Below are 27099 nucleotides of genomic sequence, written 5' to 3' on the forward strand. Positions count from 1 at the left end.
CCTAATTAACAGATGAGGAAATTTAGGCATAAGAGTAGTTAAGTGACCCACCTAGGATCACACAGCTATTGAGTATCTGAAACAGGATTTTAATCCAACTATTTTTATTCTAGGTGCCTTAATTTACTCCCATGCCAGAAGTATCCCATTACCTTAAGTTAAGAGCTTGTCTGCTACCCTGATTTTTTTTTTTTTTTTTTGGTGAGGCATTTGGGGTTAAGTGACTTGCCCAGGGTCACACAGCTAGTAAGTGTTAAGTGTCTGAGGCCAGATTTGAACCCAGGTCCTCCTGAATCCAGGGCTGGTGCTCTATCCACTGCGCCACCTTGCTGCCCCTGCTACCCTGATTTTGACAGATTCATAGAGTTGTAGGTTATCAAACCCAATTCCTGCATACTATAGTTGAGAAAATTGAGGTAGAGACATTAAGTGACTTACCCAGGGTCATCTAACTAGTTAGTGTCTTGAGGCAGGATTTGAACTCCACATCCAGTACCCTAGCTGCCTTGGGGGTGGGGGGGATAGGGGGTAGGAGTAGGGAAAGGGAGAGAAAGAGAAAGCACACTAGCTCAAGAAGATGACTATGTAGTAGAAAGTCCCCATTATGCTTTCATACTACCTTCATGATCTCTTTCATGGACTTCTGGTGGTCTGTAATATACTCCCCATGACTATATTGCTTCTGTTTCTCTTTCCTTTGATCCTTTTCCAAAAGCTTCCCCTTTCTAGTTCCTAGATGGCCTCACAGGAATATATCTTGTTAATATAATGTGTGAATACATACCCTTTTTCACTTATTTTGTTCCACTTGTAAAAGGTTCACTCTGCTGTAGCCAAAATATATAATCACTAATCCCATACCACCAGATATCAGTAATGCCTGTGCAGCTGCATCTTCTTCCTTGCATTAAGTATGTTTGCTACTTATATCTTGGACATCTGTGTTTAAACCTGAGACTAGAGGTTTTATTGCTGGTTATCTTGAATATTGTCTCCTGTGAATTGTCCTTTCTAGTAATAGGTTATGCCTGCAACTCAGTGTAATTATGTGACTTGGTAAAAAATATAGGGAGTTTTCTCCTTCCCCCTTCATTTTCAGTTTAAAGTGCTCTTGATCTTGTAGGAAAATAAGATGTAAACATTTGTATTTATTTCCCTTATGTATAAATGTCTAGAAATGACTGATGTTACTTTGTTATTTTTTCATTTGGTTGACAGCATGAGTTGTTGCCATAGGATTATTTTTCATATTAACATCTTTCTTTAAGAATCTTCAATAATATGCTTGGACTCAAACTGATTTACTGCCCCTTTGTGTTACGCCGGCACAGTTTCTCTTCTGTCATCCCCAGCTATCAGGATTGATGTAACAGACTTCATTTCTTCTGCTCATCTCATGAGTGGTTGCCTTTGCTCTGCTTTGCTTCTCACTCTGGCTATCTTATGCTAAACTCTGTAGAATAAAAGCTTAGTCAATTTGGAATAAATGCTAAATAAGTACACCCTTTACCCAGGCAGATTAATCTGTAATATCATTATTTGCCCTATTTTAAAAGTATTATAATTTTGTGACAAACCGGGGAAGGGGAATCATTAACTAGTAAGAGATGTTTTTGTCTTTCTTTTCATAACAGTAAGACATACTAGCATATACACCATCCTTTATTCTATTGACACAGTATTTCTTTTTCTGTACAGACTCATGACTTCATTACCATTGGGAACTCCTAGTATGGAATATTCCTCCACTGCTACTAATCAGCAGCTTGGCTTTAATTTCCACTTGGATTATTTTCAAAGACATCAAGAAGAGCAGTGACTTGCTCATGATCACGGAACAAGTTTATGTCAGACAATTAAGGCAAAAAATTTAGATGTTCTGACCATATTCACTGTTCTTTTTTTTTCTTTTTTTTTTTCCAGAGCAACAAGGTAAAGTGACCCGCCCAGGGCCACACAGCTAAGTAAGTGTCAGGTGTCTGAGGCCAGATTTGAAGTCAGGTCCTCCTGAATCCAAGACCAGTGCCCTATCCACTGCACCACCCAGCCACCCCCACTCATTTTAGTGAGAATTTCTCTAAAGCCAGATATTTTGTTCCAATAGACAGGAAAACACTGACTCTTCTTAGTGTTTTGATCTCACATTTAAGAATGTGAGATCATCTCTTAAAATAATTCCCTACCTTTTCCCTCTTGCTAATTGTAACACACGATTGTCAAGATTTCCTTGACAATTCATGGACTCAGAGCTAAGCCCACTTAAAAGTGAACCCTTTTTCTAAGATTGCCAAGAAGCCTATGATGAAGGTCAAGTTACTGATGCTTTTCAGCTAATGGTCGCCTCTTGACCAGAGTATTATATCTTAAAGTGCTGTCTCTGTTACATCATTCACTGTTGTTCATCATCATATGAATTTGGAGGCAGGCAGTGCAGTGAAAGAGCCCTGGGTCTGGAGGACCTCACTTTAAATTGTGGCTGTGCCACTTACTAGCTGGGTCAACGTGGGCAAGTTAACTTAAACTCAGTGGTCCTCAGTTCCTGATCTTTAAAATGATGACTTTGGATTAGATGGGCTCTGAGGCCCCTTCCAACTCTTAATCTAGAATCCCATGAATTATTGACATTGCTGCTAATGAATCTCTGCCTCTTCTTCCTAGGATATAATGGCATTTTTACTATATTCTGTTAGTTTCTGCACATCCAAACTTTCATCCTATTCAAGCCTCAGTTTCCTATCATATATGTCTTACATAGCAGTATGGGTCCAAAATATCTCCAGTATTCTGATGGCACAATAGACTGCAGGAAAATCCCCATAGTGGCAGATGTAAGCATCAGTATCTGATTACTGTCAATCATTGCTACCCTTCACTCTAAACTGCCCTCCAGCATATGAAGCAGAGTGTCTCAAGTGGCAACTTCCTAAATTAGATGTTGTTTAAATAGGAAAGGAAGTTCTTCTAAAAATGATTTGATAGCTTACTGAGACTGACTGAAAATGCTTGCTTTTTTTAAGACAGTAAGAATCCTATAGCGAAAATGTATTTTGTTATTATTTTAATAAATCCTGAGCAAGCATTTGGTAGAGAGTAGAATTTTTAAAAACGTCAAACTTTGTCAAAGAAAAAAACTTCCTAAGTGTGGAATAAGGAAACAGAATCTCATACTCAGCTTATATGACAGTGGTTTTTTGGGGTTTTTTTTTCCCCTTAGCAGAGATTCCATTTATCATTTTACCAGGAATAGAAATTTTAACTCCAACCTGTTCTGTTAGCTCCTCTGGAAGATATCATGAAATATGTATGCAATAAAATCTCATTAATTTGGAATAATTGAAGGGAAGACCAGTATGAGGTTGCTGAAAATCTGAATTTAGAATATGTTTTAAAGAATGTGGGGTTTTTTTTTAATTCTTTCAAGTCAAGTCAACAAGCATTAATTAAACAACTATTGCACTGTGCTAAATGCTACAGATACATAGAAGGGGAAAAACAAAGGTCTTATTGCATACATATTTTATGATATCTTCCTGATGAGGTAAAAGACCAGGTTGGAATTAAAATTTCTATTCCTGGTAAAATGATAAATGGAATCTCTGGTTTAAAAGATTTGATTGCTCTTTTGGAGCTTACAATCTATTGGAAGACACAGCATGCAAACACCTTTGTACAAACAAGATATATATAGATAAATAGGAGATAAAAAGACACTAGTTTTGGGTTAGCTAGGTGGCACAGTGGATAAAGCACCGGCCCTGAATTCAGGAGGACCTGAGTTCAAATCCAGCCTCAGACACTTGATACTTACTAGCTATGTGACCCTGGGCAAGTCACTTCACCCCAATTGCCTCACTAAAAAAAAAAATACATATGTAAAAGACACTAGCTTTGGGGGAAAAAACTTCTCGCAGAAGGTGGGATTTTAGCTAGGATTTAAAGGAATCTGGAGAAACTAGTAGGTATAGGGGGGAAAAAGGAGAGAACTCCAAAAATGGAGAGTGTGTGAAAAAGCATGAAGTTAGGAGAAGAATGTCTTGTGCAAAGGACAGAAAGGAAGTCAGATGACAGGATGCAAAAATATGCATGTATGTGGGAGTTTAGTGTAAGAATATTGGAAAGATGGGGCAGCTAGGTGGTGCAGTGGATAAAGCACTGGCCCTAGATTCAGGAAGACCTAAGTTCAAATCCAGCCTCAGACACTTGATACTTCCTAGCTGTGTGACCCTGGGCAAGTCACTTAACCTTCATTGCCCCGCTCCCCAAAATTTTTTATATGAAGTATTCCCTCCAGTGATGCAAATCACAATCAATCTATACCTTCCCATCTTTTGTGACTTTATTCCCTGTCCTTCTTTGGTCCACCCACCATGCTGGGTGGACTGCTTTTCCTGACATCATTAGGATACCAATGCAGCTTTCAGGCTGTCGATTAGCTTTCCCCTCACTCTTGCTCAGCATCTTCTTTTTTGTTCACACATTTCTTTGATAACATCCTTTATAGCCCTTCTGCAGCATAATTCCTCCTTTGTAACGTGTTATACCATTCTTATGCCCTTTGGGTGATCATCGACTTTAGTTTTCTAAGACTAGTGTTCTATGACTCACAGCCATGCAGCATCACTGGAAGAATATTGGTATACAAATAATAGACCTTTATTTCAAGGAGAAACTGGAATTTATTACAAGAATTTCATTGTTTCCAAAGGCAAATGTTTCCAGCCTGCTCTCTTAACCATGTCACTTAAACCAAGTCAGTGGAAAGTTGGCCTACCAAAATACTTATAGTTTTACTAGAAATAGCTGATACTAAATGGGCACTCAAAATTGCTGTAGATTTTCAGGCAGTTTCGTCCTTTCCCTTCATCTCTCTTAAATATAATACATTATCTTTGATTATCCATTTATTGTCTTTCCTTTTCAGGACCAAACTAGTTTAGCCTATTTACTACTACTTTTCTTTTTTCTCTTTTCAATTAGAAATGTGTATTTTATGTCCTTTTCTAAGATTTATTATTCAGTTAAAAGTCCTGCATTTGAAATACTTTTTCTATATCCCTCTTCTAACCTTCTTTCTTTTGTTAAAACTCAGCTGAAATTATCTTTCCCAACTTATTCAGTTCCCTTGATTATACTCTTTTGTTTTATATTTTCATGTAAATTTTGAAACTTTTCCAGCTGATTTGAATGTGTTTGAATAGCATATGAAAAAGAGCTACACAAGGTAAAGGTTCTGTATTATTTTGGGAGAGCCTGTGGTAATATATGTCATAATTTCACCAGTATAGAAATAACCTGAATCTCTTTGCCTAGCAACACTGGAAAGGCAAACTAAGTTCATTATGGAAATTTTCTTCATATGCTCTTCTTTGAGAGGTAATGTAGCATAATAGATAGAAAGCTAACCTCAAGGCCAGGAAGACCTGAATTCAAGTCCTGCCCCAGATATAGATTGGCTTTGTAATGCTATACAAGTCACTCAGTGAGCTAGGGCCAGTGGTGTCAAATTCAAACACAAAAGGGCACCACTAAACTATATTTGAGGATCCTTGCTGTTTAATACTGACTTTTAGAAAATCACATTTTAACATTATCTATATTTCTAAAATTAATTTTGTTACATATTCCTAATTACGTTTGATCTAGTTCCAGCAGCATTCAGCAGTGTTGTGTCAGCCTGCAGGCCCCATGTTTGATACCTCTGGGCAATTCTCTAAGACTATACATTTACAGGAAGGTGACTTGATGCATCTGAGAGTTCCAATGAAGTTACAGCTGCAATTCCTGTCTCTGTGCTGTGAAGCTTTTTGTTAGCATCATCTATGGGACAGACATTGATAAACTGGAATGTATCCAGAGGAGGATGTGACCAGCTCGGTGTAGTAGTTGGAGATCAATCCATTAGGATCAGTGGAAGGAATTGGATACATTTAGCCTGGGAAAAGGCTTCATGGGGTCATTGTGTCTCTCTTTGAGTACCCGAAGGATTATCCAGTGGAAGAAAAATTAAACTTGCCCTATATCAGATTACCTGCTGTCTAGGGGAGGGGGGGAGGGAGGGGGAGGGAGGGAGAAAAATCTGTAATTGTAAAGCACGTATAAACAAAAGTTGAGAACTATCTTTACATGTAACAGAAAAAATAAAATACCTCATACATTAAAAAAAAAAGAAATAATAAAAATTAAACTTGCTCTCCTTGGTCTCAAAAGGTCAAACTAGGAACAGTGAGCAGGAGTTGCCCAGAGGCATTTTTTCAGCTTGATGTAAAAAAACCCCTTCTAATTAGAACTTTCCAAAATAATAATAACAACAGTAATAATAATAGGTAGCATCTATATTAGCTTTTTAAGATTTGTACAGTCTTTTACACATGTTACTATCTCATTTGATCCTCACCAAAAACCCTGAGTTAGGTGCTATTGTTATTCCCATTAAGAGTCCATGGGCCATCTTAGGAGGTGGTAGGTTTCCCCCACCTGGTTGTCTTCAATCAGAGGCTGGATAACTACTTGTTATGGATATTAGAGAGAACCTTGGTCTGATATGCTTGGATTATGTGCTCTCTGGGGTCCCTTCATACTCCAGGATTCTTTGATTCTATAATGACCTCTCAGTACAACTTGGGCTTACACAACTCTACCTAAATATGAGTTCAGTAAATGAATCACTCGTGCTGAGGCAGTATGGCATGGTAGAAAGAACAGTAGAATTGTTGCCAATGAACCTTGACTCCTGTCCTGGTTCTGCCATCTATTACCTGTGTAACCTGAGTGATATCATATGGTTTCTCATTCTTTAAAATAAAGATGCTTTCCAGCTCTAAATTCTATGAACTTTTGAATAATTAATTGTGCTAGTGGGTATCCATCACCTTTCAAATGGGAAGATGATTCTTACACTTGCAAAGGGGAAAAAATGGTTAATGAGGCATACTGCTATAGCCATTCATAGGAGTATAGCATTTTTTTAAAAATAAGAAAATAAACTTTCCTACTCCTGAATTGCCTTAACATTTATGAAAACAAATCACCTTCAAGTAAAAAACATTAATATGATTGCCACAAATCTTTGGGCACAGTGTTTCTTCCTAGTTTGAACATGAAAGCATTTTTCTTGGTTATATTATTGACTTGAGATTTTGAAGTAGACAATTCCTGCACATTTATCAAGGCCTTTCTCTGACAAAAAAGCAGCAGAGAGAATTCCTAAGCAAGATATTTTAAATTTTCATAACATAAGTGTTCTTGTGGTGTTCTAATATGTTAGAAAAGATACTAAGATCTTTTAAATTACCTCTTTCACCAAGGAATCATAAAATTAATTTAATTCAAAGGATAAAGTTTTAAATCTTGCTAATAAGAAAAAATATATTTATTAAACCCTTTTATTTAACCAAAGATTGTTACAACCCTGAATTATCTATCTGTTTTTCCTAGTTTGAAAAAGAAAAACAGCATGATATTCGAGCCTTCTTTTCACCAAAACATAATAAGAAAAGACACACAATGGCATCCTGTGATGAATCAAGCATATCCCAGGAAAAAGATACTGAGAAAGCCTTGGATTGTAGAAATATAACTACGAGGAATGCCATTGACTATGGAAGTGATTTTGAACCTGAAGCTAAAAGATGGAAATCAGTGGCCACTCAGAACAATTCCATTCAAAAAGAGAAAAAAACATCCTGCTCTAGTTCAACAAATGCTGAATTTATAAAAGAAACAATTCAGGAGACAAAGTCTAATTCAACCAACATATCCCTCCCTGGAAAAAATTGGCAGTGTGGTCTCTGCACCTATGTTAATAGTTCATTATTGCCTTATTGTGAAATGTGTGAGACCCCTCAAGGCAGTGCTGGTGAGTAGAGGTGGGGGGAGAATTGTGTTTACTTCTAAATAGAGCAGAGACCCTATTGCTTTTAGAGAATACAGCTTATCAAAGCTCAGTGAGACTGCTTGGTGACTGACTTGAGCCTGGAATACTACAATAAGACCTTCACATAGTGAAGACCCTGTGAATTTATCCTCTTTGGGAATGTGAAAAGCTCCCATTTCTGTCAAGAATGTATATCCCCAAGTGTCTGTGACATGGCATTAATTTGGCACAAATGGACATTTCTGATTAATGTCAGCAGGATGCGAATTCAATGGGCAGGAATAGAAGCTCTGTTGCCATGGCAGCAAATATGCCTTATAGTCAGAGACCTGCTGTTTTCTTCTCTTTTGTAGATGTTATGATTTTAAAGGGAAATTATAGATTTTTATGTTCTAAATAGCTAAATAATTCTCTGGAGTTTCTTTGCTTCCTAAGTCCGTGAGGTGCAGTATTTTTTTTTTGCATGGTAAATAATAAAAATTCCCCCAGGTTTCATTTGTTTAAAGAATCTAACTGGATTGTCTGTTTTAGTAATATATTATATTTTTAAAAGCAAAAAGTGATTTTAAAGCAGAAATAAAGATGTCCTAAACTGCTGACTGTGTATATTTTTATACCAGGATCAATCATTTTCTGTTGTGTAGTTTGGGGGATGGTTGGGCGTAACCATCCCCCAAACTATGAAGAATGCCATTAATGTTCCTTTTGTTTCATAATTTTAAAGCACATTTTTATGATTGTTGAAACTGCCAGTTGACAGCATTGGAAAATGAAATACAAATTTTATTTATGAATTCTAATAATCATACAACTGATTTATCTGGCACTTTGGGGTTTCAGAGCTCTTGACATTAACCAATGAGTCAGCTACTTGGGTTGTTATAGTCTGAGTTGCTCTCTGTCCTTCCCTCCAGGGTCTCTTAGTTCTGATCCAAAGCTAAATGCAATCTGTAGCAAAGGCTTTACTCTTTCAGTTCTTGGTGTTCCTGCCAAAATTGACAAAGTCTGCCATCTGGGTAGTTGTATTTGTAATGTGGACACCTGTTGTCTGCAAACTAAATTGGAACCACAAGCTCATTTCACAGACCATCCCTATAGCAATTAGCATGATTTCATTCAACTCCCAACTGTTATAAACATAAAAATAAAGTACTCTTTGCCTGTAAAATAATTTCTGAGCACATGAAGTATATAAGATAAATGACTCAGCAGCATAATTTGGAATTTAATATTGGTTAATAGTTTCTTATTTTTTTCTCTTGTGCTGTCAAAAGTCAATTCTGAAATTGCCTCTTGAATGATAAGGTCATGGGCAGATTGTCTCACTTACATTTGAACAACATTTTTAATGACTTTTCACTAACATTATCGGCATAATTAAAGATGGAAAAAAGAATGTTCATATTAGTAGTGATCGTGTCATTATATAAAAATTATAATAATTAGTTTAATGAAGGTTAAGTTACTGTTTAGTGAAGTGATTCCCACTGCCTGCCGGTTTTTTGACACCCCAGGATATCTCCAATTAACTCAAGGGGTATCATGGAAAAAATAATTTAAAAACAAAATTAATTTTAATTTTCTTTCATTTAAAAAATACATGCCATATGGCACATTTGGAAGGGGACAGCTGTTAGCAAATCAAACAGTAGAAAGGTGTCACGATTCTAGAAAGGTTGGGAATCACTTGTTCAGTGCATTATAAGTAATTTGGCATAATTTGCATTCAGTTCTAATGTTTAAGTCATTATTGCTTAAACTTCCATCTGTGCCAAGGTCTTTCTGAAGTTACAAATAAATGAAGTTATAAATATATTTTTTCACTTTCAAGAAACTGTTGATAACTTTTATTTAGTTTTTAGTTCTTTTAGAAGCAGTGTTGCTTATAGCAACAAAAGCATTAGATTAAGAGTAGAATTAAGTCTCTACCTAGGCAGTTAACAACTGTGTGATCCTGAACAAGTCATATCACTAAGCCTTAGTTTTCTCTCGTTTTTTGTTTTGTTTTGTTTGTGAGGCAGTTGGGGCTAAGTGACTTGCCCAGGGTCACTCAGCTAGTGTCAAGTGTCTGAGTCTGGATTTGAACTCAGGTCCTCCTGATTCTAGGGCCGGTGCTCTATCCACTGCACCACCTAGCTGCCCCTGCCTTAGTTTTCTCTTCTGTGAAATGAATATATTGCTTTGTATTATCTACTTAGAGTATTGTGAGGAATAAATGAAATAAATTATGTCATATATTGTGAATATTGTCAACATACCACATAAATGTGAACTATTATTTTTGTCATTTGTAGTACCGAGGGATATTTACCTTAGAAAATAGAAAACTACATGGAGCTTTAAAACAACTTTCCATTTTTTGAAAGACCTCTTATGTGAAAGAGGTTAGATTTATTATATATCATATTTGAGGCCAGATCTAAGGTCACATTTCTACTCTTTATAAAAACTTTATAACACTCAAAAGCTCTGCAACAATGGAATAGACTTTATTAGTTTCCTGTTTAGGAGAGACTAGGTTACCACTCATCAGGAATATTGAAGAAGAGATTTTGTAGTGGGCAGGATTTTGAGCTTAATGACGACATTAAGGGTCTTTCTGACTATAAGATGCTGTGATTCTCTACGGCTTAGAATAAAGTAAGTAACAGGATTGCTTTTTTCTATATTTTTTAATATCCCATTCCAGCACAATGGTTGAACACAGTAAACATTTAGTAAATGCTTATTGATGAATTTTAATTGATTTCTCATTTCTGTAATTGTAGTATATTTGAACAAGCAACAAATAGATGATCCCAACTGTATCCAGGATGAAAAAGGAAATCAGGTAAATGAGTCCCAGAAAATCAACATCTTGCAAGTTGGAGCCAACCCTTCCTGTTTGCAGCAAGCCCTTGAAAAGTCAGCAGTGGAACAGTTTGTCAATAGCAAGGAAGAACAAGCTAAAGGTGAAAATGAAGACAAAGGAGATGGACTAAAACCCCCAAAAGGTAAGTGTTTCCATTCATATTTTAGTCTATAAGAAAACAAATACGAGTGATGTGGTACCCTGAAAAAGAGTCTTGACTCTAAGTCAGAGGATCTGATTTTGAATCCTGGCTCTGCCATTTCTGTGTATCCTTGGGCCAGTCTTATAGCTTCTGGGCCTTAGTTTCCTCATTTTTAAAAATAAGATGGTTGGTTGGACTAGGTGATCTCCAAAGTTCCCAGGATTTAATTGTTTTCTTTCTTCTAATTCTTTTTTTTTTTTTTGGTGAGGCAATTGGGGTTAAGTGACTTGCCCAAGGTCACACAACTAGTAAGTGTCAAGTGTTGGAGGCCAGATTTGAACTCAGGTCCTCCTGACTCCAGGGTCAGTGCTCTGTTCATTGCACCACCTAGCTGCCCCTCACTGTACCACCTAGCTGCCCCTATATCTTGAGATCCTAAAGGGCTATCTAAGTTAATTTTGCTGGTGGTGATGGTGATGATAAAATCTGATTAATGGCATTTAATCCTTCCACATAAATGAAGCTAATAAATTGTTAAAGGATCCACAGCCAGTTATTTTCCCCTATTCCACCCAAATGCAATCTCTTCTGACAATTGGTTTTCTTATTAATATTTGGTATATCAATTTGGACAACTGATAGGTATTATATATAATTATATAAGGCATATTTTTGAAGTTGAGTATTCCAATTGTGCTCTGTTAAGATATACAGCAAATAACAGTATGTCTCAAGGTAATGTAGAGGAGACTATAAAATATTTTGTCTATTCATTTGTTTGGATGACTCCTTCCAATATCTCTAACTATATGTGTGTATAAACATATATATATATATATATACATACACACACACATACATATGTATATACACATATGTATATACATGGTGGGTAGCAAGCAACAAACAACCAAATATCAGTGTCAAATCTGGGCCAGCTGGCAAGGATTGGCAACATTATGGGAATCAGTGTTTTTAAGATATGTTACTATATAGTATGTATGTAACTTTGGTAGCTTTTACAGAATGTCATCCTTGATAGGATCACCTAAAATTGTTAAAATGAGTTAATAATATATTACCTACATGTTGGCTAATAAATTGTTAAAGGATCTATAGCCAGTTATTTTCCCAACTCCACCCAAAAAAATCCAAATGGATTCATTCTGACAATTGAAGTTTTCTTATTGATGTTTGGTATATCAGTTTGGACAGTTGATAAGTATTATATATTGTTATATATGGCATTTTTAAAAGTTGACTATTCCAGTTGTGCTCTATACATTAACAGAAACCTAGTTTTTCTTTCATTTTACTCTCTAAACCTTCCCCTGCTTCTAATTTCTGTCTTTTCATTGTGATCATTGTATTCCAAGTCCCACATGTTTATAACTTTGGAGTCACACTTGACTCTGCCCTATCCTCCATCCTACAATCTAATCAGTCAACAAGTCCTTAATAGTAGTTCTTTCATATCCATACCCTCCTGCACACTTCTACTATAATCACCCCCCGTCTATGCTTTCATTTCTCTCCCAGTCATACTCATTTGAACTAGACTTCATTATGCTTCCTGGATGGGTCCCTTCTTCCCTCCCTCCCCAAGTTTTTCAGCTTCCTTTTGTGTGTTGTCTTTCCTCCTTAAATATGAGCTCTTTGAGAGTAGAGAGTCTTGATTTTTTTTATATTTGTATCCCTAGCCCTTAGTACTTCTATTGACTGACTTTTATACCTTCTCATCCATTCGTTTAACCTTTGAGGTGTTCCTTTTGCCTCTAGTCTTTCCACTCTAACCTATCCTCCAAAATGTTCCCACTTAACTCTTAAGGCACTATTATGATCATGTCCATCATACTCAGACTTCTCCCATCCATCCCCTTCTCTGTTGAAATACTTCCCTTTAGAGCTTAATTCAGATGCTAGCTCCTCATAAAGCTATTGCTGAATTTTCTTTCCCACCCCACCACTGAAAGTGTTTCCGTCCTCTACTTGGTCATAGCTCTTTGCCCCTATCCCTTTGATCATTTTTTTTTTTGTATAGGTTTCATATACCGCCTTACACCATTAAGTTCCTTAGAAATGGTCTCACAGATGAAGATTGAGAGGTGGAAGGGATTTTGAAGATCATCTAACCTAACGTCCTCATTTTAAAGATCAGGAAACTGAATCTAGAGAGTTCTAATGACAAAGTTATGCAGTGGCAGAGATGGAGTTCAAACTCATATCCTGTGGCTACAAATTCATCCCTTTTTCCATTATGCCACACCTTGAGGGCAGGAAGGAACTGTTATTTTCATATTTCTGTCCCCAGTTCCTAGTACTGCCTTGCATGTAGCAAATACTTATTGCATGTTTAATTGAACTGAACTGAACTGACCTCGTTTAGCTCTAATAACTTTAATGGCCATTAAATAGGCAGCATGTACTTGGCATAAGAATACTATTATGTATCTCTTTTTTTTTCTTATTTCAAGGTTAAAAACAAATGAAACCAAAGTTCTAAAGCTTCTAACATAACAGAGCAATAGCTTGGATCAGGAGAATAATGTTCATCTGGGAATGGATATCTAATCATTTCAGTTTGTTGTTCATTATTATGAGTCTTCATTTAATCTCAGTTTCCCCATCTATGTATTAAGAATAATGAATTCTTTTCTTTCATTAGAAATCAGATGCTTTCACCGAGGCTTGCAAATTCTTTTCAGAAGTCACTTAACCTACAGAAAGTTAGTTCATCCAGTAAAATGTATATGCCCCCTTTGACTAGTAGGATAAGAAAACATCAGCATCTATCTGCAACAACGCTGAATTCTTCTACTAACAAGAACAACAAACAATATGTGTTTGGCATTATGTGCCAGACCTTGTGCTAAGCTCTGAGGATACAAAGAAAGGCAAAAATAGTCCTTGTCCTCAAGTAGCTCAGAGTGCATTGGGGGAGACAACATGCAAACAACAATGTGCATACACGATATATTCATTGTAAATGGGGGTAATCTCAGAGGAAGGGACCAGAGTGTGCCTCTTGCAGAAGATGAGACTTGAGCCAAATCTTGAAGGAACACAGGAGGCAGAAGTGAAAGGGAAAACATTCCTGGTATGGGGGCAGCCAGTGAAAAGGCAAAGAATCAGGAGGCCAAGAAGGTCACTCTAAAAACAACTTTGAAAGGTATAAGAACAAAAAAAAAAAAAAAAAAAAAAAAGAAAAGAAAAAAGGGGCAGCTAGATGGCGCAGTGGTTAAAGCACCGGCCCTGGATTCAGGAGTACCTGAGTTCAAATCCGGCCTCAGACACCTGACACTTACTAGCTGTGTGACCCTGGGCAAGTCACTTAACCCCCATTGCCTGCAAAAAAAAAAAAAAAGAAAAGAAAGGTATAAGAACTATGATTAATTCATGGTTCCAGAGGCCCAATGATGATAATGGAATTAGGATGTATAATGAAACGTGTATGTTTGTGTATATGTATTTTTTATACAGCCATTGTTTTGCTTGACTAAACATACTTGTTACCCCCCAAAAAATTGCTTTTCTTTTCTTTTTCTTAATGGAGTAGGAGGTGAAAGAAAGAAAAAATAGATTTCTGTCAATTTAAAAAAAAAGTGAGATTAGGAGTTTGCTCCAGATGTAAAATATTGCGTGTAATTTCAGATGAGATCACTGCCTTATTAGTTTTGCTTAATTATTTTGCTCTGTTTTAAGAGATCTCTTACAGAGGAGGAATAATCTGTAAATGTTTGTAATATAAAACAAAACATATCAACCAAACTTTTTTTTAAGCTAACAAGATTTTATATTTGATCCTAGAAATAATTCAGAGGCACCAGATTTTATTGAGTGGGGAGATGGCATGGTTAGACTTGCCCTTTCAGAAATCCTTTTGACAGCTGACTAAATAATGGACAGGAGTGGGGAGAGAGACTTGAGGCAGGGGCACCAACAAGAAAGCTATTGCAATAGTCCAAGTATGAAGTGAAGAGGAACTGCCTCAGAGCAGGGACTGTGTACATGAGGTGTTGTGAAAGCTAAGAACGCCAAGGCCTGGCAACAGATTAGATATGGGGGATGGGTACAAGAGATCAAGATTGCAAGTATGGGTGACTGTGAGGATAGTCATGCCCTCACCAGTAATATGGAAGTTAGAAAGAAGAACATTTTGGGGAGAGAGAGAGAGAGAGAGAGAGAGAGAGAGAGAGAGAGAGATGATAAATTCTGGTTTTCGACATGTTGAGTTTGAGATATCACAGATTCCTGTGAAATATGAGCAAAAATTAAAATTGAAGAAAGACAGAATGTAAAGAAAATTATTACTACTACTACTAGTTCACAATCATTAGAATTAATATAGCACTTACTATGCAGCTGGCACTGTGCTAATCTCTTTACAATTATTATCTCATTTAGTCCTTACAACAGCTCTGCAAGGTAGCTGCTCTTTGTTTGCCCTTTTTTTTTTTTTAACGGGGTAGTGGGGGTTATGTGACTTGCCCAGGGTCACACAGCTAGTAAGTGTCAAGTGTCCGAGGCTGGATTTGAACTAAGGTCCTCCTGAATCCAGGGCAGGTGCTTTATGCACTGCTCCACCTAGCTGCCCCTATTTGCCCGTTTTTGAGATAAGGAAACTGAGACAAACAGAATTTAAGTGCATTGCCCAGGCTAACCCAGCTAATAATTGTCTGAGGCCAGTTTTGAACTCAGTGTTCCTGTTTCCAGGCCTGGCATTCTTTCCCCACTGAACTGATCCTGTGAACTGCCTGTTTTCCATATGTCCACTGTGTTTTTCTGTAGGTGTGTACACCTAGACCAGTGTAGTGCACATTTTTATGACTGCATTAACATTTTCATGACACTAGGTTGCTGTTTAATACATTGCCTCAGAAAATCAACAAACATTAATACTAGAAGGGACCTTAGAAAGAGATCATCTAGTCTGTCAGAACTGTAATGTTTTCTAACTGGCATCTTAGTGACATGGAAGAACTGAAGCATCTCCCCGAATGTTTATACTTTGGATCTATTCTTTATTGCCTCTTAAACCTGGCTATTAAATCCCACTTCTTGGTGGCATCAGACAAAATAATATGTTTCCAAATGAGTGACAGCTACAGATATAAATATCAACAGGTGTGGAATTATTCTGATTCTTTTTTCAAAGTACAATTTATAATTTTCATAGCATTAAATATATTTATTAATCCTTATCAATTCTGTTTTTTAAATGGGCAGGGATGTATATAAAAAGATAATTAATTACATGTACTTATTGCCTAACTGAACAGCAAGCAAATAGAATTGGGACTACCAATTAACTTCAGAGGTCACTTGAAGTAACTGATGAGCAGGAATTTCTAGTTGTGTTCATGGGTTCCTGGGTTTGTCTTGGCAAGTAGACTCCCAAGTATTTTATATTATCTACCGTTACTTTAAATGGAATTTCTCTTTCTATCTCTTGCTGTTGGACTTTGTTGGTCATGTATAGAAATGCTGATAATTTATGTGGATTTATTTTACATCCTGCTACTTTGCTAAAGTTGTTAATTGTTTCAAGTAATTTTTGAGTTGATTCTCTAGGATTCTCTAAGTATACCATCATATCATCTGCAAAGAGTGATAGTTTTGTTTCCTCCTTGCCTATTCTAATTCCTTTCATTCCTTTCTCTTCTCTGATTGCTAAAGCTAACATTTCTAGGACAATATTAAATAATAGGGGTGATAATGGACATCCCTGTTTCACCCCTGATCTTATTGGGAAAGCCTCTAATTTATCTCCATTGCATATAATGCTTGCCAATGGTTTTAGGTAGATACTGTTTATTATTTTAAGGAAAGTTCCACCTATTCCTAAACTCTCTAGTGTTTTTATTAGGAATAGGTGCTGTATTTTATCAAAAGCTTTCTCTGCATCTATTGAGATAATCATATGATTTTGGTTGGTTTTCTTATTGATGTGGTTGATTATGTTAATAGTTTTCCTAATGTTGAACCAGCCCTATGAGCAGGAATTTCTAACAGGGAGTCTGTGAAAATGTATTTCTTTAATATTTTGATAACTGAACTTCAGTATAATTGGTTTCTTTTGTAATCTTAAGTATTTTATTTTGTTCATTTAAGAACATTATTCTGAGAAAAGGTCCATAGACCCTTCCAGACTGCCAGAGGAGTCTGTTGCACAAAAAAAGGTGAAGAACATTTGCTCTAGAGTTCCCTGCAATTTTTAAAGAGAAAAGTAATAGAGGGCTTTGAAAAAAAAAATTTATTACTTTCCCTACCTATCTCCTTCTGCATAATTTTTGGTTCCCTGAGATAGTCTATATTTCAAAATGTTTTCATTAATACCGTGTAGACCATCTCATTTTAAAACTTCCCTAGGAGAAACATTGTGAAGTCTCTATTTTTTTTAAATTCTGTGTATATATATTTAAATGTACATGTATATATATGTATAATACCAATATGTATACTTATTTTTTAAATAATATTTTATTTTCCCTGAATTACATGTAAAAAGAGTTTTTAATATTCATTTTTTAAAATCTGAGTTCCAAAATTTTCTCTCTCCCTCCATTATTTTCTCCCTCCCCAAGATAATAAGAAATTTGATAGAGGTTATACATGTTCAGTTATGTAAAACATATTACCATATTAGTTGTGTTGTGAAAAAAGACACAGACCCTAAGGAAAAAAACAAACTATACACAAAAATCTAGAAAGTGAAAAATAGTATGCTTCTATCTACATTTAGACCCTATCACTTTATTCTCTGTAGGTGGATGGCATTTTTTATCATGAGTCTTTTGTAATTGCCTTAAATTATTGCATTGTCGAGAATAGTTGTTATTCACTTTTGGTCCTTATACAATATTGCTGTTAACTATGTACAATGTTCTCCTGGTTCTGCTCACTTATGTTTGCATTAATTCATATAAGTCTTTCCAGGCTTTTCTGAAATCCACCTTCTTGTCATTTCTTACAACAGAGTAATATCCCATTACAATCATATACCACAGTTTGTTCAGCCATTCCCCAACTGATAGTCATCTCCTCAATTTCTAATTCTTTGCCACTACAAAAAGAGCAGCTTTAAATGTTTTTGTATAAATAGGTCCTTTCCCCTTTTATTTTTATCTTTATAGACCAACCAATGGTATTGCTGGAACAAGGGGTATGCACAGTTTGATTTCTCTTTGAGCATTGTTCCAAATTTCAAATTTCTCCAGCATGGGTTAGATCAGTTCATAGCTTCACCAACAGTGCATTGGTGTCCCAATTGTCCCACATCCCCTCAAACATTTCTCATTTTCCTTTTCTGTCATATTAGCCAATCGAATAGGCAAGAGGTGGTACCTCAGAGTTCTTTTAATGTGCATTTTTCTAATCAATAATAATTTCAGTCATCTTTTCACATGACTAGAGATAGCTTTGATTTCTTTATATGAAAATAGCCTGTTCATATTCCTTGACCATTTATCAGTTGGGGAATGACCCAGTTCTCTATATATTTGATGTTAGGCCTTCAGCAGAGACACTGGTTATAAAAAATGTTTCCCAGCCTTCTGCTTTCCTTCTAATGTTGGCTGCATTGGCTCTGTTGGTGCAAAACCTTTTAAATTTAATATAATCACTGTAATAGGTCTTTCATGCCTCTTCATATGAGATAATTCACTCCACTCTACCTCTTCCTTTTCCTCTTCTCCCAGTGTAATCTTATTTCTCACCCCTTAATTTTTTAATATCATCCCATCAAAGTCAATTCATAACCATACCCTCTATGTATACTCCTTTTAACTACCCTAATAATAGTATAGTTCTTAAGAGTTGAATAACTTATGTTCTCTTTACTGTTTACCTGTTTATGTTTCTCTTGAGTTTTGCATTTGAAAATCAAATTTTTTGTTTATCTCTGGTCTTTTTATTAGGAATGTTTGGAATTCCTCTATTTCTTTCAATGTCCAATATTTCTTCTCATAAGAAAATAATGAGCTTTGCCAATGCCCAAAGGCCCCAGCTGAGATTGATTTGGACTGATTGGATTGACTGAGAATTGACTGACTTAGCTGATTAACATACTTTGAAATTGACTTGATTGAAACCACACCTGTCTGACCCTGAAGAGGGTGTGTTCTCAAAGATTGTGGACTTTGACCTCAACACGGGACCATCCTCAAGTCCCATGAATCAATGAACTTGAATGCTATCAGCCAATTAGCTTGGAGCAGTGTGTAGGCACTGCCTCTCTTCTGGACCCGCAGGTAGCTTCCACTCTGACGGGCACAGGAACTTCCTCTCTTTGGCCTGAGACTCATAGGTGAAGGCATCTCTTTTTCTCTTCTCTCTCCTGTAGATCCTTGCTAGGCTTTCCTATCTTTTTGACCCAGGTGTTCTCTTTTTACTAATACCTGGTATGCTTTAATAAATGCTTAATGTCCAAAACTGGTACTAAAACTTCTAATTTATAAGTAAACCCTAGGTAGTTTTCCCTACACTTGGGACAGGAATATGTCAACCACAGCTAACTATTTTTATTTTCCCCATTATACCACGTTTCACTCCTGTTAGACAAATCTTCAAATACCATTTACTTTTTCTTTATAGAACAGTTGAAGAATTCGGACGCTTTGCCTGTATATGATATCCTAATGTTTTGTGCCAGTAAAAATACAGACAGAATTCACCTCTATACTAAGGTAAGCTTTGCTGGGATATTTAGCAATTTTTTGGTCTTACTTCATTACACAATTTAACAAATTTGCCTGATACGCTTTCTAGTATACCATCAATAGGTCTGTGTTTATATTATTTGACCCTTCAAGGTTTACAAAGGGTTTGAAATTTAAAATGTCTTTTAAGTACGATGACAACCCTTTGAGAAAAAGCACTGCAGTTTTTGCTATGCTTTTTGTGCAGATAAGGAAACTGAGGTTCAGAGCAGTTAAGTTATTCGTCTGTGGTAACATAACTGGTAAGTGCCAGAGGTGGGATTAGGACCCAGGCACCCCCTTCAATTCTAGCCCTCTTTTCAGTACATAATGTTGCCTCAGATACTCTTCTTTCCCCTGGTCCTACTCTCAAATTCTTGCCTTAAAATGAGACAAATGTTCTCAAACTACCTACTGTTATTACTCTGTGTATTTAGGTGATCTTTTGTCAGGAACAACACACTAATACTATGGAAGCTTCCTGTTTAGTTGTAGATCTCAAATTAACAACTAATTGTAAATGCAATACCTTCCTAACAATTTGGTTCATTTTGCTTTTTATTAGCCACATATTGGAATTATAAAATTTTAAATTGATGATCTATAATAGGACATTATAGCTGGCATGAAATTCAGTTGCAGCTTGTTTTCTTTTGCTTTGATCTCATATCTTTATTTTTACCAACTTAGAAAATTTTGACTAACATTTAGTAAACTAACAGCAAGAGGTAGTGTAGCATAGTAGACAGGCAACCTTGGAGGACCTGAATTCCAGTACTTCTTCTAAAAGACTGGGTGACTGTAGGCAAATCATTTAACCGCTTAGTGCTCCAGGCACTTCATTAAGTCCAAGGAGTTCCCTGTATCATTGAAATCACATATTCCTTTTCTTTTTGATCATAATACTGCTGTATCTGGCATCATAAGCATCCTTTTAAGAAAATTGCTAATTTTTTTAATATTACCTCTCATTTCTAATGTATCCTTCCCCTATCCAGAGAGTTATCCCTTATAACAAAAAATAAGAAGAGACTGAAAAATTTCAGCAAAATTAATCAGCTTATCAACCAAATATTATATGTGGTATTGGCACTGATTGTTTACTACTTATGCAAAGAAAGAAGAGCAATGTTTTCTCATATCTTTCTCTTTGGGTTCAAGTTTTATCATAATTTAATAGCATTCAGTTTCATTTGTTTTGTTGGTTTTTTCCCCATTGTTGTAGTTACCATATATATTTGTCTTCACGTGCTTATCAGTTTGCATCATATTCATCATTTCTTGAGGTACAATAATATTCCGTAAAATTCATGGATAATAATATTCCATAAAATTACAACTTGTTTTGCCTTTACTTAATCAATGGGTATCTATTTGGTTTCCAGTTCTTTGCTACTGCAAAAAGTGCTGCCATAAATATTTTGGTAGATACAGAACATTTTTATCCTTGACCTCCTTAGGGTATATATTCCCAGCAGTAGGATTTTAGGGTCTGGACTTTCCAGTCACTTTCTTAGCATAATTCTAGATTACTTTCCAAAATGGTTGGAACAATTCACAGCTCCCCAATAACATATACTAATTAGTATGCTTGTCTTTTCATAACTTTTCCAGCATTCCTATCTTTTGATAATTTTGCTAGATATGAGGTAAAACTTCAGAGTGTTTGTGATTTCTGTTTCTCAATATTGGTGATTTGAAACATTTTTCATGTCTGTTAATAGTTGAGTTCTTAATAGTTAACAATTCTTTTGTTAATAGTAGTAGTTTATAGTTCTTTTGAGAATTCTCTGTTCATATCTATCAGACTTTTGATTTTATATAGTTGTGTTAGTTCTGTGAATATTTAGATATCAACCTTTACTAAAAACATGTGGTGTTGGGGTACATAAATATTGTGCATTTCCTATGTTTTCTGATTTTTTTCAACGTGATCAATAATATTGTTTTCCCCTCCTTTTCTTTACAAATTGCTACTTAATCTATGGTATGGTTCTCAGGGATGGGATAAAATAAAAGATAATAATAAAAACTTTTTTTTAAGATTTATTACAAGAAATGTGATGCAGTATCAACAACATTATATGTTGATCAACTGTCATAGACTTGACTCTTCTCAGCAATACAATGGTCCAAGATAGTTCCAAAGGACTCATGATGGAAAATGCTCTCCATATCCAGAAAAAAAGAACTGTGGCATCTAGACGCAGATTGAACCATATTATTTCTATTTTTTTGTTTTTCTTTTTTGAGGTTTTTCCCCTTTTGCTCTGATTCTTCTTTCACAGCATGACTAATATAGAAATATATTTAATATGATTGTACATGTATAACATATCAGATTGCTTGCTGTTTTGGGAAGGGGAAGGGAGAGGAGGGAGGGAGAAAAATTTGAAACTAGAAATCTTACAAAAACATGTTGAAAACTATTTCTACATGTAACTAGAAAATAATAAAATACTTTTATGACTTAAAAGAAAAAGAAATGTGATGAATAGGTTTTTCCCCCTCCCATCTCATGTCTGTTGTATTCATTTTGTTGTAAAAATGTTTTAGTTTCATATTATCAAAATCATTTTATTTTTTGTGACACTTCTGTTTGATTAAGAGTGCTCTTCATAGCTTTAGCCGTGAAAGGTTCTTGATCTGGTTCTCTTTCAACTTTTTATATGGTATGGCTAATATTCAGGTGGTGTATGCATTTTGTTCTTGTTGTGGTGGATGGTGTAAAATGTTGATCTAAAACTAATTTCTGTCAAGTTGCCTTCCACTTTCCCCAGAAATTCTTGTAAAATAAGGAAATCTTCTGCAATTAATATATGTTCTCCATGAGGTTATCAAACATCAGGTTATTGTGTTCTGTTTTTATCTGACTCTTCTTTATCAACTGAGTTTCAGAGATCTGCTTTTCTATTTTGTTTTTTAACAATACCAAGTCATTTTGATGATTACACTTTTATAGGATAAATTGAAGTATACAAATACTATTCTCTCTTCATTTTTCTCATTTTTTCCATGAGATTCTATAGCTTTTGTTCTTTGAGTTAATCTTACTAATTCATATTCTTGTCTCAGATTTCATGTGCTAACTTACATGTCTGGTCTAAAAATTTACATAGCACTTTCTCAGTTAAAATAGCATTACTGAGGTGGAAGGGGGTAAAGTATATCGCATAAAAGAAACAAGAAAAAGCTTATACAGTGGAGGGGAAGGTGGGGGAGGTGCTGGGGAAGTGAGTGAACCTTGCTCTCATCATAACTGGCTCAAAGAAGGAATAACATACTCAAATGAGTATAGTAATATATCTTACCCTGCAGGAAAGTAAGAGGGGAGGGGTGACAGGAGCACACATCAGATGTCCAACTCTGGGCCAGTTACTGCATTTTTCAGTTTCTTAGGAGCCCAAATCAATATAGTGATCCAAGACAACTCTTAAGGACTTATGAAAAATGCAGTCTATCTCCAGAGAAAGTACTGATAGTATCTGAATACAGATTGAAGCATAATTTTTTTTACTGTTATCTTTCACAACCTGACTAATGTGGAAATGTTTTGCATGACTTTATATGTATAACTTACATTGAATTGCTTGTGTTCTTAAGGTGGGGGTGGGAAGGGAGGGAGGAAGAGAATTTGGAACACACAGTTTTAAAAACTGACATTAAAATTGTTTTTACATTTAATTTGGGGGAAAAATTCTAAATTTAAAAAATAGTGTCAAGAGGGTTAAAGTTAAAGTTAAGAATTAGACTTTTTACTTTCATGTTGGAAGTAGATTGAAGTAGATTACTTTTTGATCCAGCAATACTGCTACTAGGTCTGTATCCCAAAGAGATAAAAAACAAAGGGATGGGGTGGGGAGAAGGACCCACATGCACAAAATATTTATAGGTGATCTTTTTGTGGTGACAAAGAATCGGAAAATGAGGAGATGCCCATAAATTGGGGAATGGCTGAACAAATTGTGTATATGACTGTAATGAAATACTATTGTGCTATAAGAAAAGATAAACAAGGTGGTTTCAGAAAAAAACTTGGAAAGTCTTACATGATCTGATGCAAAGTGAAGTGAGAAGAACCAGCAGACCATTACAGTGACAACAATATTGTACAATAAGCAACTGTGAATGATCCAATGATCCAAGACAGTTCCAAAGGCCTCGTGATGAAGAATACTATTTGCCTCCAGAGAAAGAACGGATGGATGGAATCTGAATGTAGATCAAAGAATACTATTTTTTACTTTCTTTATTTTTTGGGGGGGGTTGATTTGTGTGTTTTTTCCACAACATGACTGATATGGGGGGGGAAGGGTTCGTGGTTTGTTCATTCAAAAAAAATAGCCTTACTAGTATTATTTCTTTTACTTTTGCCATTTTTGGGGGTGGGGCAATGAGGGTTAAGTGACTTGCCCAGGGTCACACAGCTAGTAAGTATCTAGTGTCTGAGGCCAGATTTAAGCCCAGGTCCTCCTGAACCCAGGGCCGGCATTTTATCCACTGTGCCACCTAGCTGCCCCTACTTTTGCCATTTTCAACAGCTTCACCATGGAGATACTAAGAGCAAGTAGGGCAGATGGGTACACTTAGGTGGGGAAATTTGTACCCCAATATAAACCCACAGTTTTCCCCTTTGTATGGGGTTCCTTACTGGGCATTGAGCTCTGAGATCAGTTGCACAGAGCTGTTCATTAGTGCTACTACTTTTTTTCTGAGTATGGTTTCAAAACTGCCAAAGGACATCCTGAATTCAAATCCCCTCTAGCATATGCTCCACAACTCTGGGCTTATCTTCTAGTGCCCTAGGCAGCTTCTTTAGTTGTATAGTTCCATACAATTAGTCTAAATTGCAGAATCAGTTGCTGGTCATAATTTTTAGAAGCAGTTTCCTCGCTGGGAGCTCCTTAACTTGAGATCTGGACAGAAAAGGAAAGTACCTATCACAAAAGCTTGTTGTGAAAATCAAATAAATTAATGTATAGAAAGCATTTTGCAAAATGTAAAGGCTACATTTAAATGTTCATAGACTCAGAGGTTTAGATCTAGAAAGGACTTTAGATGTCACAAAGTTCAGCCTCCCATTTTATAGATAAGGGCATTGATGCCCAGAGAAATTAAGTAAGTTGCCCAGTATCTGAAGGTAAGATTCAAACCCAGGTTGCCCTGACTCCTATTTCTGGTACTTTATCCATGATGCCAGGCTGCCCTACACAAGCATAATTTTTTTCAAATACACACCAGAAAGAATTATTCAGATATGTAACATATTCTGGTTTTGATTATTCTTTGCATAATCAGTTTTCATATACACAAGTTTTCCTTTATTAAAAAAATACCACTACTGTTTTTCAACTAACTTCCCTACCATGTGGAATAGATATCTTTTAATCATTTAAATTTTTGAAGTCCATTTATATGATGATTAAGAACTAAGTACCGGGGTAGCTAGGTGGCACAGTGGATAGAGCACTGGCCCTGGATTCAGGAGTACCTGAGTTCAAATCCGGCTTCAGACACTTGACACTTACTAGCTGTGTGACCCTGGGAAAGTCGCTTAACCCCAGTTGCCTTGGAAAAAAAAAAAAAGAGAGAAAGAAAGAAAGAACTAAGTACCAATCTGATTTGGTCTTTAGTTGGTTAGAAATTTTAGTGTTCCACTCTCATTTGTCAGTATTGCATAATATATGCATTATAAATCATCTCTAAAGTCCAAAATCTTTTCCTTCTCATGGCTGTGAAGAAAATACTTTGTAAAGAGTAAAATATTATATAAGTTGATTGTTTTGGTTATGTCATTAGAATTGTTATGTCAGCTAATTATCAAATAGAAGTTGTAATGAAGGCAAAATTTTCATAAACACCTTTTTATTCTTCAGACTAGAGGAGGGCTATTCTCTGCGCTCTCCCTCTTTTAGTGACAGTCTTTCCTATCACTCGTCCAGGAATGAAATGCAAGAATCCTTTAGTGGTCAATCCCACACAGACCCAACTTTAAAAAAAAAAAAGTACCTTTTCCCCTTCTCAAATTTGGCCCACACTGAATACTTCCTGGCAATTATTATAATAGTGATAGCACTTCTACAACACTTTCAAGTTTACAAAATGCTTTATTCTTCAGGCTATTGTCCCCACTTCTATTTGAGGATAAGGAATCAATAATAGGCTATCATGTTATGCTTTTGAATGATGATAGAAAATAACTCACTTTATTGAATACAAAATCCTCTTGTGTATATGATCCCATTTCATCCTAATTACATTCTGTCAGATAAATAATCTAGGCATTATTATTTTACTGAAAAAGAAATGAGTTAAGTAACGTGCCAAAGGTCAGCCTGTCCTGTGCCTAAGCTGCAAAGCTGGTACTTGTACCCAGTTGAACACAAGATGGCAGGGCTTCTAACTCCAAATTCAGTTTCCAGTTAACTTTCCTCTATCAATAATGCTTATCTCATAGAAGTCTGCATATGAAAGTTTCAAGTTTTTGTCTGCATTTAATTTAAAGAATGGAATAATATTCTTATGCTGTTGAATCCCTTTATTTTGCCACATTTTCCCCAGATAGTGTCAAAGAAGAATGGGTATTGGACCACTGATTCCATTGACCTAGGGAACACCTGGTCGAGGAAGCTCCCTGTACCTTAAGAACTGCCTAAGAACCTGAAAAATGCAGTAACTGGCCCAGAGTTGGACATCTTATGTGTGCTAGAGAAGGGATTTGAACTCAGGTCTTCCCTACTTCACGTTCAGCTCTCTAGTATTATGCCCTCCTGCCTCTCATGTCAAAGAGCAGAGTATAAAATTATACATGAGCTGCCAGAATAGCATTCCTTTCATAAGTATTGGTGTGGATTTGCTGGTATAGACATAGTGTTCAATATGGACCCCAGTTTCGCCACCTTGGTTCAGGAAACCATCATTCCTTATGGCCTCTTCTTCCTGGAGCCCTGTCTAAAATAGGTTTATATTAGTTTATCCTTTGGGTTACTGCTGGAAATGTTATGCCACATTGTAATGCCAGATCAAAACAAAGAGATGCTTAATGCCCAGGAACAAAAATTGACTAATATTTTTCTCCCACTCTATAATCAGGATGGTGAACAAATGAACTGCAATTTCATTCCTTTGGATGTAAAATTAGACCTCTGGGAAGATTTACCAGCATGTTTTCAACTGAAACAAAACCGTTCACTGGTAAGAATAGTAGTCCTAAACAGTCATCTAAATACACTTTATGTTTAATCATTTTAACAATCCTTTTGAGTTTAATAAATGTAGAGCAGTTTGTGACACTCTTGCAGATTCTAATTGTTGGCTGCATTTTCATCAGTTCAGGCACATTATTAATTACCACTGATGCTAATAATAAACACAAAATCTGTTTCTTTGGCAAATGATCACACCTACAGTGACTGTTTCTGTGGAAAGAATCATCTTCACATCGTTTTATTTCTCATTTACAGGATTAGCAACTGTGGTGTTTGTCTCTGACAGAATCACATTTTATCTTAAAGGTTAGGCTCTAACAGTGATACAT

General features: G+C 35.9%; 1 protein-coding gene across 1 annotated transcript in view; it reads left to right on the plus strand.

Annotated features, from left to right (window-relative positions):
* Nucleotides 1-27099, plus strand: part of ZRANB3 (zinc finger RANBP2-type containing 3) — a 210225-nt gene that overhangs the window by 166555 nt on the left and 16571 nt on the right. Inside the window, exons 12-15 of the mRNA XM_043997541.1 lie at nucleotides 7435-7855; nucleotides 10642-10866; nucleotides 19459-19550; nucleotides 26655-26756. Of these exons, the coding sequence (XP_043853476.1) occupies nucleotides 7435-7855; nucleotides 10642-10866; nucleotides 19459-19550; nucleotides 26655-26756 (840 nt within the window). The remainder of the gene's footprint in view (nucleotides 1-7434; nucleotides 7856-10641; nucleotides 10867-19458; nucleotides 19551-26654; nucleotides 26757-27099) is intronic.

The sequence above is a fragment of the Dromiciops gliroides genome, chromosome 3 (genome assembly GCF_019393635.1).
Source record: "Dromiciops gliroides isolate mDroGli1 chromosome 3, mDroGli1.pri, whole genome shotgun sequence".
In the NCBI taxonomy this organism is placed as follows: Eukaryota; Metazoa; Chordata; class Mammalia; order Microbiotheria; family Microbiotheriidae; genus Dromiciops; species Dromiciops gliroides.